This window comes from Botrytis fragariae (assembly GCF_013461495.1).
Source record: "Botrytis fragariae strain BVB16 chromosome Unknown tig00000186, whole genome shotgun sequence".
Classification (NCBI taxonomy): domain Eukaryota; kingdom Fungi; phylum Ascomycota; class Leotiomycetes; order Helotiales; family Sclerotiniaceae; genus Botrytis; species Botrytis fragariae.
In genome coordinates this window covers 981538-995637 of record NW_023501000.1, presented here as the reverse complement: position 1 = coordinate 995637, position 14100 = coordinate 981538, and the positions used below count along the sequence as shown (strand labels likewise).

The following is a 14100-nucleotide window of genomic DNA, read 5'->3' as shown; positions in this document are numbered from 1 at the left end:
ACACGTTTCAGCTATCGATTTGATAGATGAATTAAACCGGTCCAAATTTTAACGACTCTTGGAAGTAATTATGATGGAGGGGATGAATGTCTTGATGGATGAATGAATAAATGGATGGATGGATAGATGACTGAATGGATAGATGACTGAATGGTATGTGTAGGCTGTACCATCAAGCTTCAACCTACCATTCTGGTACAATCTTCATGCTCGAGGGTCTCTTTAGGTCTTCCAAAGCTTCCAAAGAGATACTCCTCCACTAGAATGATTCTGGCGTAGCTTTTCAATGTTTAAGATCATGTAGATGAAATGTCTAAGATGATCTAATCACGACGTTATTCATAAGCGCCATGTAATGTTGATGGATGCATGCAATGGCATTCCAAACAAGGAATCATAGATCTTCTAGAAAGCGACCGTGTTGGTAAGTTTTGAGGAGAAATGAAATCACATCAGATCAGATCACCATCATCATTATGGTTTCCATATGTGCCTCCCCAGGTAGGTATTCCGTAGGTAGGTACTAGGTATGTTGTCTGTGCTGTATTGGGTATTGGGTATTGACTTTGGATTTAGATTGTTAACAAGCCTTGGATCAACCAACCGGATCCACTGATAAAATGGCCCACCTTACCTAGGCCCCTAGTAGAAATCCATTGATTTTCGAACCCAAAGAGCCCCACTCTACACTTGTCAATTATAGATATCGGCCGAGCCAGACCCAATGGAGAAAGACTGCGCAATGTGCGAATATGAGAATTACGCACACTTCTCATCTCGCCATATTCTTCTCCCGCTCGTTCATTACGATAAGAGGAATGAATACAAAGGGTCATGTTAATTCTTTCATCATGTCATGGAAAGTAGAAGGAGAAAAATGAGGAGAGGGATGCTGATATGGTACATGACATTGACCACTGTAGGTAGTAATAGTAATACCTTGTGTTTGTGCATAGGAAGATGGGCGATTTTAAGGCTATAATTTGAGTTGCTGACTCCTGACTCCCTCCTGTGCAACATACTTCGTGCTTCGTGCTTCGTGCTTCGTGCTTCGTACAATAAAATCCTATACGGCTCCTACAAAAGTACAGTGAGCCTCGCTTCTATCTGCCGTGGAACCACAAGGCTGTGACTGTAAGAAGTGCCTACACACCTAGGGAGTGCTCGAAAGTTTGTCGTGTATTAAGATTATATGGTTATTAGTAGCAATAGGAGGGAGTAGGAGTCGTGGCATTAGCAGTGATACAACATAATAAAGCAAAAATACTCGGGGCAAAATTGACGGAATGAATTATACCCGATTTGATGCTTTAAACATTCGATCGGCATTTGGGTCCTCTTCATCCGTAGTCCCAACTCAATACTCCAGTTTTTCCATAAAGCAACGAAAACGAGTATCAGGTACATTCGTGCATCTGCAAGTCGGTCAATCAATCGGTCAATCCTCCACAAACCTTCTCCATCCATCCACAAATCACTGTTTGCATGCATCCAATCCATTCCATCTCTTGAGAGGAGGCTCGAGGATAGGCAGGTACTGGGCGTACTCCGTATTGAATTTCCATGGCCCTGAATACCGCGCAATGCTATAGATTAAAGATATTGGCACATTTCTTTCAAGGCTGATGCTTTCCATGACTTTCATAGGCTCCCGATACCTTGGCGAGCCACCCATGAAAGCTTCTTTGCTGACTTCGGGAACTAACACGATGGAGAAAGCATTTCTACAGCGTCAAAAGCCATTTCACGTGGGGGAACAGCAAAGGGAACCAATCAAATGGAATACCAACCGTCGGATCGTCTTATCTCGTGCTAACTGGATCCGGAAACTACCTTGATGAAACCCTGCATTGCACACATGCTTTTTGATAGGTCAAGACAGGATAATTTAACCCCTGTCTATCTTTTATCTTTTTATATTCCGTAGCTACCAGGGAAGTCTATTATGTATGTGTGTGTGTATGAAGAAGGATAGGCGGAAATGGATTACTGCACAAGGATCGAAAGAAGGAATGGGCCAAGAAATCAGTCTTCTCTTTCTTCTCTTTCGTGAATGTGACTTGGGGAGAGAGATAGAGATGGAGATAGAGATAGAGAGTGATGACTGATGGAACCAAGTAAGAAGAGATGCTGATACCAATATCAATGCCAACATCAATGCCAACACCAACATCGGTACCATCACCCCCAACAATCCTCACCATTTACTCCAAAGATAAGAAGAAATAACATCCGGAATTTCTCATATTAAGTTTCAACAAACACTCCTCAATATCGGAATCACCATCCATATATAGAAATTGACCAGCTGGATGGGGAAAGCTGCCGATATCTGCTCCCATCTCGTTCCATCTTTTCACATGCTACTCAAGCCCAAAGCGGATAAGGAGGAAAGGTTCTCATAGATGAAAGATTACCCCAAACAAACAGATCAGCCATTGGTCCTTGTTTGACTCCCTGGGTCCGTAGGAATAATACGAATTACCTAGGTGTAAGCAATGAAAAAGCAAAAAAAGACGAATCAGATCGCTATTTTAAATCTCAGCAGCGACTTATCTTTTCCCTTCCTTTCTTTTAGCGGAATGAACTTCTTTCGAGTAAAATAACGGGTTCCTTGTCATGATACACCTCCACATCTTCTCATCTGCACGTACAGGCTCCAGCTTCGGATAAGGTTGGATGTAAGCATGGCATGACATGGGATACTAGTAGGTTTGTCGGTGATAGCTTTATTACGCTGCTTGCAAATTGGACCTTTCTTTGATTTGATTTGAATCCATAAAACTATTTCCCTTCCCCCTCCTCCTCATGTTCTTCCTTTTTTCCGTTGTTGTACTTCCTTCCAGTGGTGTCGAAGAAGAAGAAAGAAAGAAAGAAAGAAACCAAAAGGTTACTTGAGTTTTGTCAGTGATTAATCAATATCACTCCTCACTCATTGTGTCCGGTCTTCACGCTCGACTCTCACATTCACCCACAGCTTCCTTCACACACGTCGGCCTGGGAGAGCGAAAACGAAATTCACCAACAAGGTTCCCACACAAGCCTCTCTCGTCTCTGCAACTATTCACAATAATCTCTTTATATAATTAAATTAATTCTTTCCGACTTCGCCCGTTATCTTTCCATTGCATACTCACAGCCCTATTCATAGCCTAGTACCTTATCCGACTTCGGCCATCTTGGTATAATACTCTTTAGTATCTACAACAATTCTCTTCTTCCTTTTGCAACCCAACTTCGTCGCACCTCGATCACCTTTCGATCTGTGAGCTTCTTTGCTAGCTACGACAATCAATCCTTCTCTTCTTTGATGGTCTATAAGTCAGATCTGAAGACAGCTATACCTCACCTGCTCAAGTAGAGTTCACAGTTTTTGACTGAGGTCAAGTGTATTCAAGATGGTTGTTGAATACAATGGTACGAATGCAGCGGGGGGCGATTCGTTGACTGAGGATCTCAACATCTATTATGATGTAAGTCTTTGTACACAAAACCCCTCAAATCAAACCTCAGAACTAACCAAGTGTAACAGGCCGGTGACATTGCTTGGATGATCACTTCCACTGCTTTGGTCTTGCTCATGATTCCTGGTGTCGGGTATGTACTTCCAAAACATGCATGGCGGTACTACAGAGACTAATCTCTCCACCTTCACAGTTTCTTCTATTCCGGTCTTGCTCGTAGAAAGTCTGCGTTGTCATTGATTTGGCTCTCCATCATGGCCACCGCAGTAGTTTCCTTCCAATGGTTCTTCTGGGGTTACTCTCTCGCCTTCTCTCACAGCGCTGGAAAATACATTGGTGATTTGGAAAATAGTGAGTACAACTTCTTCTAGAACATGGTACGACAGTAAAGACTAACCACTCGATTCGAATAGTCGGCTTCCGTAATGTCCTTGGAGCACCATCTGTCGGTTCCACCAAAATTCCCGATCTCATGTTCGCCGTCTACCAGGGTATGTTCGCCGCCATCACTGTAGCTCTCGCAGTTGGTGCCGTCGCAGAACGTGGTCGCATGCTTCCAACCATTGTTTTCATGTTCGTTTGGTCAACCATTATCTACGATCCAATTGCTTGCTGGACCTGGAACGCCTCTGGATGGGTTTTCAAGATGGGTGGTCTCGACTTTGCTGGTGGAACTCCTGTGCATATTTCTTCGGGTTGTGCAGCTCTCGCATACAGTATCATGTTGGGCAAACGTCGTGGACATGGTACTCACGAATTGAATTACCGCCCACATAACGTTACACACATTGTTATTGGAACTGTTTTCCTATGGGTTGGATGGTTCGGTTTCAATGCTGGGTATGTCTGACCCAACTTTTTTGCTACTCAACTCTTGTGTGATGAAACATGCAATTTTGCTTGATGTTTCATTGCACATGACTTGGAAAACAATAAACTTTTTAGACAAAGAACTAACACGTGTATTCTTTAGTTCCGCTCTTGCAGCTAACATGCGTGCTGTTATGGCCGCAGTCGTTACCAACTTGGCTGCCTGTGTTGGTGGTATCACATGGTGTGTCCTCGATTACCGTCTTGAGCGCAAATGGTCCACTGTCGGTTTCTGCTCCGGTGTTATTGCTGGTCTCGTCGCTATCACTCCAGGATCTGGTTTCGTTCCTGCTTGGGCTTCCATCATCTATGGTGTTGTCGGAGCTGCCGGTGCCAATTATGCTACCAAACTCAAGTTCGTCCTCGGTGTCGATGATGCTCTCGATATCTTCGCCGAACACGCCGTTGGTGGGCTCATCGGAAACATCCTCACTGCTTTCTTTGCTGCTGATTACATAGCTCATCTTGATGGTTTCACCGAGATTCCAGGTGGATGGCTTAACCGAAACTGGGTCCAACTCGGATACCAACTTGCTGATTCTGTTTCCGGTGGTGTTTACTCCTTCGTCGGAACATGTATCATTCTTTTCGTCATGAACCTCATCCCAGGCCTCTCCCTCCGCGCTACCGAAGAAGCTGAAATTCTCGGTATCGATGATGCTGAGATCGGTGAGTTCGCTTACGATTACGTTGAGCTTACTCGTGAGGTCTTGAACGATACATCCGAGACTGGAAGCAGATACTCTGGTCGCGATACCGCTACCACTCCTTCTCCTCATCATGAGAAGGAAGCTAGACATTCCACTCAAGATATGGAAGCTTAAATTATCAACTTTGATATTTAGCTCCAGTCTTTAGCCTTCTTTGTCTTTCGTCTTTTTGGACGCACAGCGACTTCGCATAGATATGGTCTTGAACAATCATGATTCATGATCCGTAATTTTATTTTCTTTTCTGTTCACCTACTTCTTCGCCATGATATCAAATTCAATGTTTATTTTTTTTTCCAACCCAAGAAAGCTAGCAACTCACTCGAGATACCACTTTTTTTTTTTTTCTTCAATGTTTTTTCTTTGATGTATGAAACTGAGGTTTACTTACGGCATACATCTGTACAGGGACTATGCATGCAACTTTTGCGTGTGGTTTCTGACTTTGTGTATTTATTGACCATTGAATGGATGGTGAAAAAGTTGGTTGCGGGAGGGAGGAGTGAGTCTTTTTTCTTGCGTGGTGTTCCCTTTTTTTAATCTCAATTCGGAATCGGATTTGTATGTACCGTAGCAGACAATGATGAGGAAATTGAGATGAAATGATGTTAGATGAATTTTAATGAATTTTGAGAAGTATGTGATTGTGTTTGAATATGTGAATTTGATATTGGAGTTGGACGGGGTTCTCCATTTCCCAAAATGATATTGAGAAGGTTGGCGGAAGCGATCATACGAGGGAAAATAATGATGGATGGATGGACAAGGCAACAAACACAACACAACACAGCACAACCGAAGACTAGAAAACGAAACTCAAAATAAAAGAAAACAAAACAAAACAACTTGGTCTCCTCGAACACACATGCACATATATATATATATGTATATGCATTTGATGAAGAACAACCATGGTAATTTTAAACCCTAGACAATGGACATGGAAACGTTTCTCTTACGCTATTTTATTACGTGATGGAAATGGGATTTCCGGGAAGGGGGAGGATGTTTTGCACTGCGGGGAGGGGGGTAGGTATCCTGGGGTATGGATGGATAGGTATGGATAGGTATGGATAGGTATGGATAGGGTATGGATAGGTATGGATAGGTATGGCTATTGATACTTAAGAAGAAAGAAAGAAAGAAATGCGGGGAAAGATAAAGAATAGAAGGACAGAAGGACAGTAGTTTGTGAGGAAAAGATATATGGGGATTGAGATGAGATGAGGGGCGGTTTGGTGATGGGGATAGGGATGGATGTTCGTTGGTTTATGGATGATTATCGAGTATCGGGTATCGGGTATGGGATATCGATTTAGAAATTGGAAATGGAAAGGGAAAGGGAAATGGTTATGATTTGCATGCATACTAGGTAGGTAAGTGTATAGCTGTGTAGATACATACGTACACCAGTAGTGATTCAAGAGAACCACGTATCTATACTAGGTATACGTGCTTGGATGTGTATTAGTGTTGTTAGATTACCGTCTACCTATCGTCTATTTACTTGCGATATTAGTGTTTAGCATGGATATGATATCTATGGTGTTGTATCGGGAGATGAGAGGTAGGGATGAATCATAAACGGGAGGTGATATCGCGTTGTGTAATATATTGTCTAGGACTCTAGGGAGGGAGGGAGGTCGACTAGGAATCGATGATGTGGAGGTATGTAAACTCGGTTGTGATATTTTAAAGTTTCTCAATCTAGATTCTGAATGCTGCTCATTTATATTTTAACTCTTAACTTTCAAGAGCTTCTTTGTTTTCTTCACTTATACTAGATTAGATATGTTCTCTTCATCCTCCATTCTCGAGTTATCTACCTAGTACTTTCAGGGAATGGAAATCGAGATGAGTGTTTAAACCTAACTACTATCCATCTCTTTCTCACATCTTGTATGTGCTCCATCATCACAAAACCTAAAGCTTTACCTAGTTCTAAGTGTTTGAAAGAACTCGGTTCAGATCAAAACAAACAAGTACATACATACATACATACATACATACTATTATATCATTGATTCATACCTAGGTCTCTCCTGCGGGCTTCAGGGTAAAGAATTCCTCCTCTGCTTTCATAGCTGTTGAGGTATCATACCGTTCCAACTTTTCTTCCGTTCCATGTTGCTTGGATACATCATCATATATGTATGAAAGAAAAAAATGACGGGATAGAAAGAATCTTTCTCCTCTTTCTCTTGGATCTCCCGAGATCAATGTTCAGTGTCTCGATTCAATTTTGACGGTAAACAATCTCGCAAATTTGAATCATGAAATTGTGTTGATGTGTAGACTAAATAAATGAACACACACACATATATATATATCCAAAGAAATTCAAGAAACAATCGCAAGTCAAAGGGCGTGATGAGAGATGGTAATGGTAAATACCTTGAAACTTACATTTCAAGTTGATATGCTCATAGCCATGAATGACCATACAATCGTACCTTCCACTTTGACTCCTCACTCCTCACCCCGTGCCTTCCTCTCCCTCTTCCTTCTCAAACCGTCTACCTAACCACACAATACATCCACTTCAATCCACCCATCAATCAGTTTCACCCCCAAAAAGAAAGAAAAAACAAATCCAAAAATGCCATTCCATATCTCATATCCCCACCCAGAATCTCCAAAAAGGTTCCACCGCGTCCGATGTACATCCTTTATCCCCAACCCCCACAAACTTAAGTCCTCAAGTCCTCAAGTCCTCAAATTACCCACACCCATCTCAAGATTCCAACCCTTGAGTAACTACCCATCTACCCATATAAATGTGCAAGTATGACGAATTGCCCATCCATATATACACAAATCCCAAACCCCACGCAACACAAGATACTCCACAGATACCTACCAGCGGGCCCCTCTAGTAGGTATCTGTGTCTCACGACGTCTACTCCCCTTGGTTGCATAAATGTAAAAGTGTGACGAATTAAACATTTATTGTGCCACTGCGCCATGGACACAGGGCGGGGGAATGGGTTATGGGGGTTTATATTGAGGAGTGTGGGGAAGGGGAAGGGGGTGGGTGGTGACTTCCAGGTTGGGAAACGAGGAATTTGGATTTGTGAGGTTGTGGCTTGCTGAATTGTGATGGAGATGATAAAATAAAGTGAAGGAATTGAAATGGGTGATATGGTGTGTTGGAGAAACAGAAGTTGAAGGTGGTTACGAAGAAGAAATGTACAGGATTGAATTACTTTTTCATACGTTTGAACTCATCATCTATACCTAGCTAGGTAGCAGCTTTCCTGGAAGAAGTACATCAGATAATCTAAACGGAATAGTCATGAGCCGAGCACTTCGAGCCCAGTACTTTCAATCTATTTCCACTCATGAACAGATCTCTAAAGAAAATCTAGACATTTGATAACATTTCTTAAATGTGAGAAATACGTTGGCTCAGGCTTGCCTTTACTACTTCATAAACATCCGTGTTTGAATCCAACGGCATTCTGTGATTTCTCTCTGGTTACCACCTTTACATAAATGTAAAGATTTAAACACGCGAGAAGAAAATCACATATGAATGAGCTCCCGTTGGCACACTAAACGATTCAGCAGTATCTGGTTTTTCATCATAGCCGACGAGGGGTGAAATTGGAAAGAAGTTTGACAGAATATTCGAATGAAAGTAATTTGCATATGTGAGAAATGTTATGAAATCAATGTAGTTCCTTTCGTTCTTCCAATTTCCATTTTTGCTGTTCGGGCACCGAATTGTATCTGGTGATGTAAGTGTCAGTGCAGAAAGATGAATTTGGCAGGCAAGACTCACAGCACGTTTTTTCTCAGTAGCAACTGATCTCATACCCAAATCATAAGCCAAGAGTCGTAACACTTTCTTACCCGGCTCTATATCTGGTGTCTCAGGGCCTCGCGATTCAGATGTAAAACCGCATTTATCCCATATAGGAGACTCGACAGCCCACTTGACTAAGTCTTCATCCAAATATGGGAACCGAGCTTCTCTTCCCCAGTGTGAGATTACACGATCATCTCGACCGAGGTTACGTTTACCAAGTCTATTCACATCTATTTCTAGTTCGTTTAAAAGAGCAGAGAAGCCATTCCGATTGAATGCGGTTGCATGACGTGTATAACCACCGAACAATTCATCTGCGCCGAGTCCAGAAAGAAGAACACGCGCAGGTGTCGTGTATAGGATTTCCTCTGTATCAGTGGCCTGTGAAGCTAAACCAACACCGCGAGACGCAAAGTACAAGGCAAAGGCTATTGATAGATCCATTTCGGTGTTATGTGGATGTATCAGGTCTACAATCTTTGCTCTGTGCTCCATCGTTTCTGTATAAGGGATATTTATCTGCTCCATGTCAACTCTTGAGACCCAATGCCGAGTTAATTTATTGACTTACTGCAACAAATCTCCATGTTCTGCCAGGGCAAACACTTTGAAGCTCTTGATGAGCTTTCCTCCCAGTTTCTCTATCAGGACAGAGCTCATACGGAGAAACTTTCTTATTCAGCATTTGAGCTGCATCCGGAGGCGGAGGTTGTGTCCCTTTCTTCAGCCGAGGTCCGGTTTGTGCAGCTTTAATGACACGAGGATTTTCAAATGCAACATTGAGAAGATCAATCTCTTGATCCGATGGTAGTAAATCATGTGCCAATCTTGCTAAAACTGTGCAATCCAGTCCACCTGAGAATAAAATTGCAAGCCTGACATTGTGAGAGTGACCTATACTTGGAGGAGCGGGAATAGTCAAAACTCTAGGTTTCAGAGACTCACGTAGATAATGTCGTAATGACATCACTGATGGGGAATCAAGGCCGAGTATATGACTTTCATCTTCAATGGTTTTGTTGAACTTGCCAAGTGAAGGAGCCTGGAAATTTCAAGTTAGTACTGACATTTTCGGAACAGAATCGTAGCTAAATGGCAAAATAATTGAGCATTATAAGGAATACCCACCGACGCATTAGCCTCTGGATCCTCCCAATCGAACTTTTGATATGGCAATAGTGATCTCGAAAGAGAATTATCCTGTGAATCAGACTTGGATGAAGGAAATTTATTCTTATCAACACAGGAAAATTTGTAAATGCCATCTGCTTCAATTTCTTTCCAATCGCCTTTGGCGGGATCCGCTGTGCTTGCAAATTCTATAGATCCAGCTGGTCCCGGATCTCCAGATTCGTTGTCAACATTGTAAAGGAGAGATCTGCGACCAAGGCGATCTCGGCCACAATATATAGAACCATGAAAACTATCCCAGAAGACAAATGCAAACGGTCCAGAAATGCTTCGTAAACTCTTAACCACAGCAAGTGTCGCATCTGATGCCGAGGTAGCTGTTGAAACAGCTTTTACAAGCATCTCATATATGACTTGGCCATCATTGCCATTAACGAGTTCACCACCAACCTTCCATGCCTCACCGTTCCAGCAAAGGATTGAACCAGAGTTGGTAGCAGACGCGTTAACACCGGTTGAACCATCAAATGGCTGTGGAGTGACATGATCCCCCCTCAAAGCTAAGACAGTTGATAAAAACGACAAGAAGTATTGTGTTCCATCACTTGAAGCATAATTTGATTGTGACAAACCTGTGTGATCAGGACCTCTGTCGCAAAGAGAGTGTTTCAAAGCATGACTCGGAATTTGCAATCCTCGCGCGGATATCGACGCGTAGATGCCACACATTTGCAAACTTGTTAGATCCGTAAATTCCTAATTGACCAAATCCATTTACTTCGTGGATACTATAGATTACCAAGGTATTTTCAAGGTTGTGCTGTCGTCTGGTGTTTGATTTTACATTGGATATTGATATTGATAAGGATCAAATTGACTTTAAATTTTATTTTTAAGTTCAACCTTGTGCTGCACTACGGATCGTCATTTTAGCGAATCGACCAGATTACTTCACTGTCGAGGGTTGGAGAAACTTAGCAACCAAGATAATTAATTATCTTGTCCAATAAGAGGATAAATAATAATTTCGATGCCTGGCTCTCAATACCCTTCTTAAAATACTCGAGTACACCCCGCGAATCTACGAAACCTCTTCTCGAAGCTCCAAGATACCCTGGACCTTGAAGCTCGAATACCCCGCCAATCCTACAATTACACAAACGCCGATCAGAGGCGCTCGCGGATGTATGTCGTCTCCCAGACAGTCGGCAGAAGTTGTTCAGATACCAGATGGACTATCACAGGGGCTCTCATCGATAGTGAGCTCGAATGAAAAGCTTGACAATCACAACGCTGAGCCAGCCTCGCCAACCAGTAAAGACATGGAGAACCAGGATGTTGGCAAAGAGACACCGTTGGCAGACGGAAGCGAGCCAGCAGAAGTCAATTCTCATACGACAACAGATAATGCTTTGAATTCACTGAAAGATAAGGGAAAGGGCAAAGGTACGGAAGGAAACACTATGAACGAGCTACGGACCGTGACGAACGAAGAGCCTGTACCGCAAGACATGGAATCATCTACTGCGACTTTGAAACCCATTCAAACCCGACCCCCGAATATTTCTACGCAGAACATTTCATTAGTTGATCAAACGTATCTGGATCCTACCCCAAAGACACCTGGCACCTCTCGGCCTCCTTCACGATCTGCGTCGACTGCAAGAACACATCATCTACACGCGGAAGGGTTGGATAGATCACCTACGAGATCTGACGCAGGTTTCGACGAAAAGACCAGCGCAAGTGAGGACGAGCGAGAAGGAGGGTCTAGGTCAGAAATACAAAGCATAATGGATCAATTTGGCGAGGACGGACAAGGCCCAGGGCATGAAGAAGTTATGTCTCCTCGTCTTGAGTTTGCCGGTCCGCTTCTTGGCAGTCCAGTACAACACCCACCTCGCAAATCGAGCCTGGAACCCTTGAATGCAAATATTCTAAGCCAGAGCATAGGCGATTTACAAATATCATCAGCTCCTTCATCAGGTCAACGAACGAGGAACGACTCTGACGTCGGCCCAGCTGTCCCGCCGAAACCAGACTCTATACGTAGCTTTGGTAAAATGCAGGACGATCGTTATTCCTCCACAGATACTCCATTATCACCCCCTCCTTTGCATCGGCCCCCACCTCCCGAGCCGGAACCTGAACCGGACCTACCTTTCGATTTTCATCGATTCTTGGAACAGCTGAGGCACAGAACAGCGGATCCCGTAGCAAAGTTCTTGCGGTCGTTTTTACAGGAATTCGCAAAGAAACAATGGATGGTACACGAACAAGTTAAAATAATAGGCGATTTCTTGGCTTTTATCACTAATAAAATGGCCCAATGCGAGGTATGGCGTGAAGTTTCGGATGCAGAGTTTGATAATGCGCGTGAAGGCATGGAAAAATTAGTTATGAATAGGCTATATACACAAACGTTCTCTCCGGCAATTCCTCCACCCCAGCCTATCCCAGGTGCAAAGCCAAGAAGGCGGGGTGCTGATCGACCCATGGGTCCCGGTCGAAGAGGACAACATCAAGAAGACGTCGAGAGAGATGACATTCTTGCTCAGAAAGTCAGCATTTATGGTTGGGTGAAAGAAGAGCATTTAGATATACCACCAGTTGGCGACAGTGGAAAACGGTTCTTAATTTTGGCACAACAAGGTAAGATTGGAATCCGTATAAGGTTAGATATTACTGCTGATCATGTCACTAGAGATTCTGAAGATCAAAACCTACAGAGCTCCACGGGACAAGATAATATGTGTTCTGAACTGTTGCAAAGTGATTTTTGGTAACTCCCAAAGCTGGTTATTTTACTAAACAATCTTACTAAATTCAATCAGGGCTACTCAAACATTCAAAAACAGATTCATCGGCAGATTCATTTATGCCACTCCTAATCTACGTTGTCCTTCAAGCAAACCCCGAGCATCTTGTATCCAACGTTCAATATATTCTTAGGTTCAGAAACCAAGAAAAGCTAGGAGGAGAGGCTGGATATTATCTTTCATCTTTGGTTAGTCACTTCAGGCATATTTGCGCATTACAAGATTAACTCCTTCGAAGATGGGTGCTGTCCAATTTATCGAAAATCTGGACCGAACAACTCTTACAATAAGCGATGAAGACTTTGAACGAAATGTTGAAGCCGCTGTGTCCGCCATTGCCGAAAAGCATCAAGCTGAAGTTGCTTTAAGTCCTGTCCAGAACAGTCCGCCAACACAGCTTTCCGAGAAATCCGCTCTTAGCCGCCCCGAAGTAACCCCTCGACATTCCATGGAAGGCGAGTCGTCAGCCCCCAGAAGATCAACATCGTCAAGCGAGCATGAAGCTGGGGATGGCGTAGACGAGAAAGCTGCCATGAGCGGTCTGCTTCGTACTATCCAGAAACCACTTTCTTCTATAGGAAGAATGTTCTCGGACGACCCATCCCCTTACAGTGGGCCCGTGAGGACCCCTAATCCGGGGAATACGCCGCGAATGACTCCATCGCCACGAGTAAGCATCGACGGGCTTCAGCCCCTACATCGGAGGCCTAGTGAACGTGAATCAAACGCTAGGAATAGGATGACAGCTGAAGATGCAGCTGCAAGACAAGCAAGTGCCGAGGCTGCAGAAGCACATCGCCTTCAGCGCGCAGAGCACGAGAATGTTGTAGAGACTCTTGCAGGAATGTTTCCAGATTTAGACAGGGAAATTATTAGTGATGTGGTTACTCAAAAAGAGGCAAGGTGAGGATTCGCCCCTTCAAGAAGACTCCCCTCGAAATTTTCATACTAATTGTTAATTTAGGGTTGGTCTGGCAGTCGATGCATGTCTTGCCCTCAGTTCTTGAACAACAAGACACGAAATAGTCTATTATCATATTATCATGTTTAATATCCACAGGTTTTGTGCATTCAGCGGGTGGATTCATAGCGTTGCGTGGTCGCATTGGCGTTTTCCTCGTGTTGAATCTTCTGGTATATCCCTAGCGCAATTCGGCTTCAGAAGATCAGTAGCGAGAACGAAAGTAGAAGATACGAGGTGGTGTTTTATATAGTCGTAATTACTTTGTCCGAAATAATGAAAGATGATTATGAAAGCCTGGCCGTACTTTCATATTGAATATACTTCAGATGGA

At 43.2% G+C, this 14100-nt stretch overlaps 3 protein-coding genes across 3 annotated transcripts; 2 read left to right on the top strand and 1 right to left on the bottom strand.

The window, feature by feature from the left end:
* Positions 1 to 3275: 3275 nt before the first annotated feature.
* On the top strand, positions 3276 to 5158 carry Bfra_010329 (putative ammonium transporter protein; the record flags this gene model as incomplete). The annotated part of the gene is made up of 5 exons (XM_037340663.1): positions 3276 to 3473; positions 3533 to 3597; positions 3658 to 3815; positions 3878 to 4304; positions 4438 to 5158. Exons 1-5 carry the CDS (start codon positions 3399 to 3401, stop codon positions 5156 to 5158), a joined length of 1446 nt encoding a protein of 481 aa, XP_037189131.1. The 5' UTR covers positions 3276 to 3398.
* Positions 5159 to 8707: 3549 nt separating this feature from the next.
* On the bottom strand, positions 8708 to 10715 carry Bfra_010328 (putative asparagine synthase protein; the record flags this gene model as incomplete). Its single annotated transcript, XM_037340662.1, has 4 exons — positions 8708 to 8776; positions 8829 to 9374; positions 9427 to 9897; positions 9984 to 10715. 4 exons carry the CDS (start codon positions 10713 to 10715, stop codon positions 8708 to 8710), a joined length of 1818 nt encoding a protein of 605 aa, XP_037189130.1.
* Positions 10716 to 11173: 458 nt separating this feature from the next.
* Positions 11174 to 13812, top strand: Bfra_010327 (putative vacuolar protein sorting-associated protein 9 protein; the record flags this gene model as incomplete). Its single annotated transcript, XM_037340661.1, has 5 exons — positions 11174 to 12638; positions 12691 to 12768; positions 12821 to 12993; positions 13044 to 13708; positions 13770 to 13812. 5 exons carry the CDS (start codon positions 11174 to 11176, stop codon positions 13810 to 13812), a joined length of 2424 nt encoding a protein of 807 aa, XP_037189129.1.
* Between the last annotated feature and the right edge of the window lie 288 nt (positions 13813 to 14100).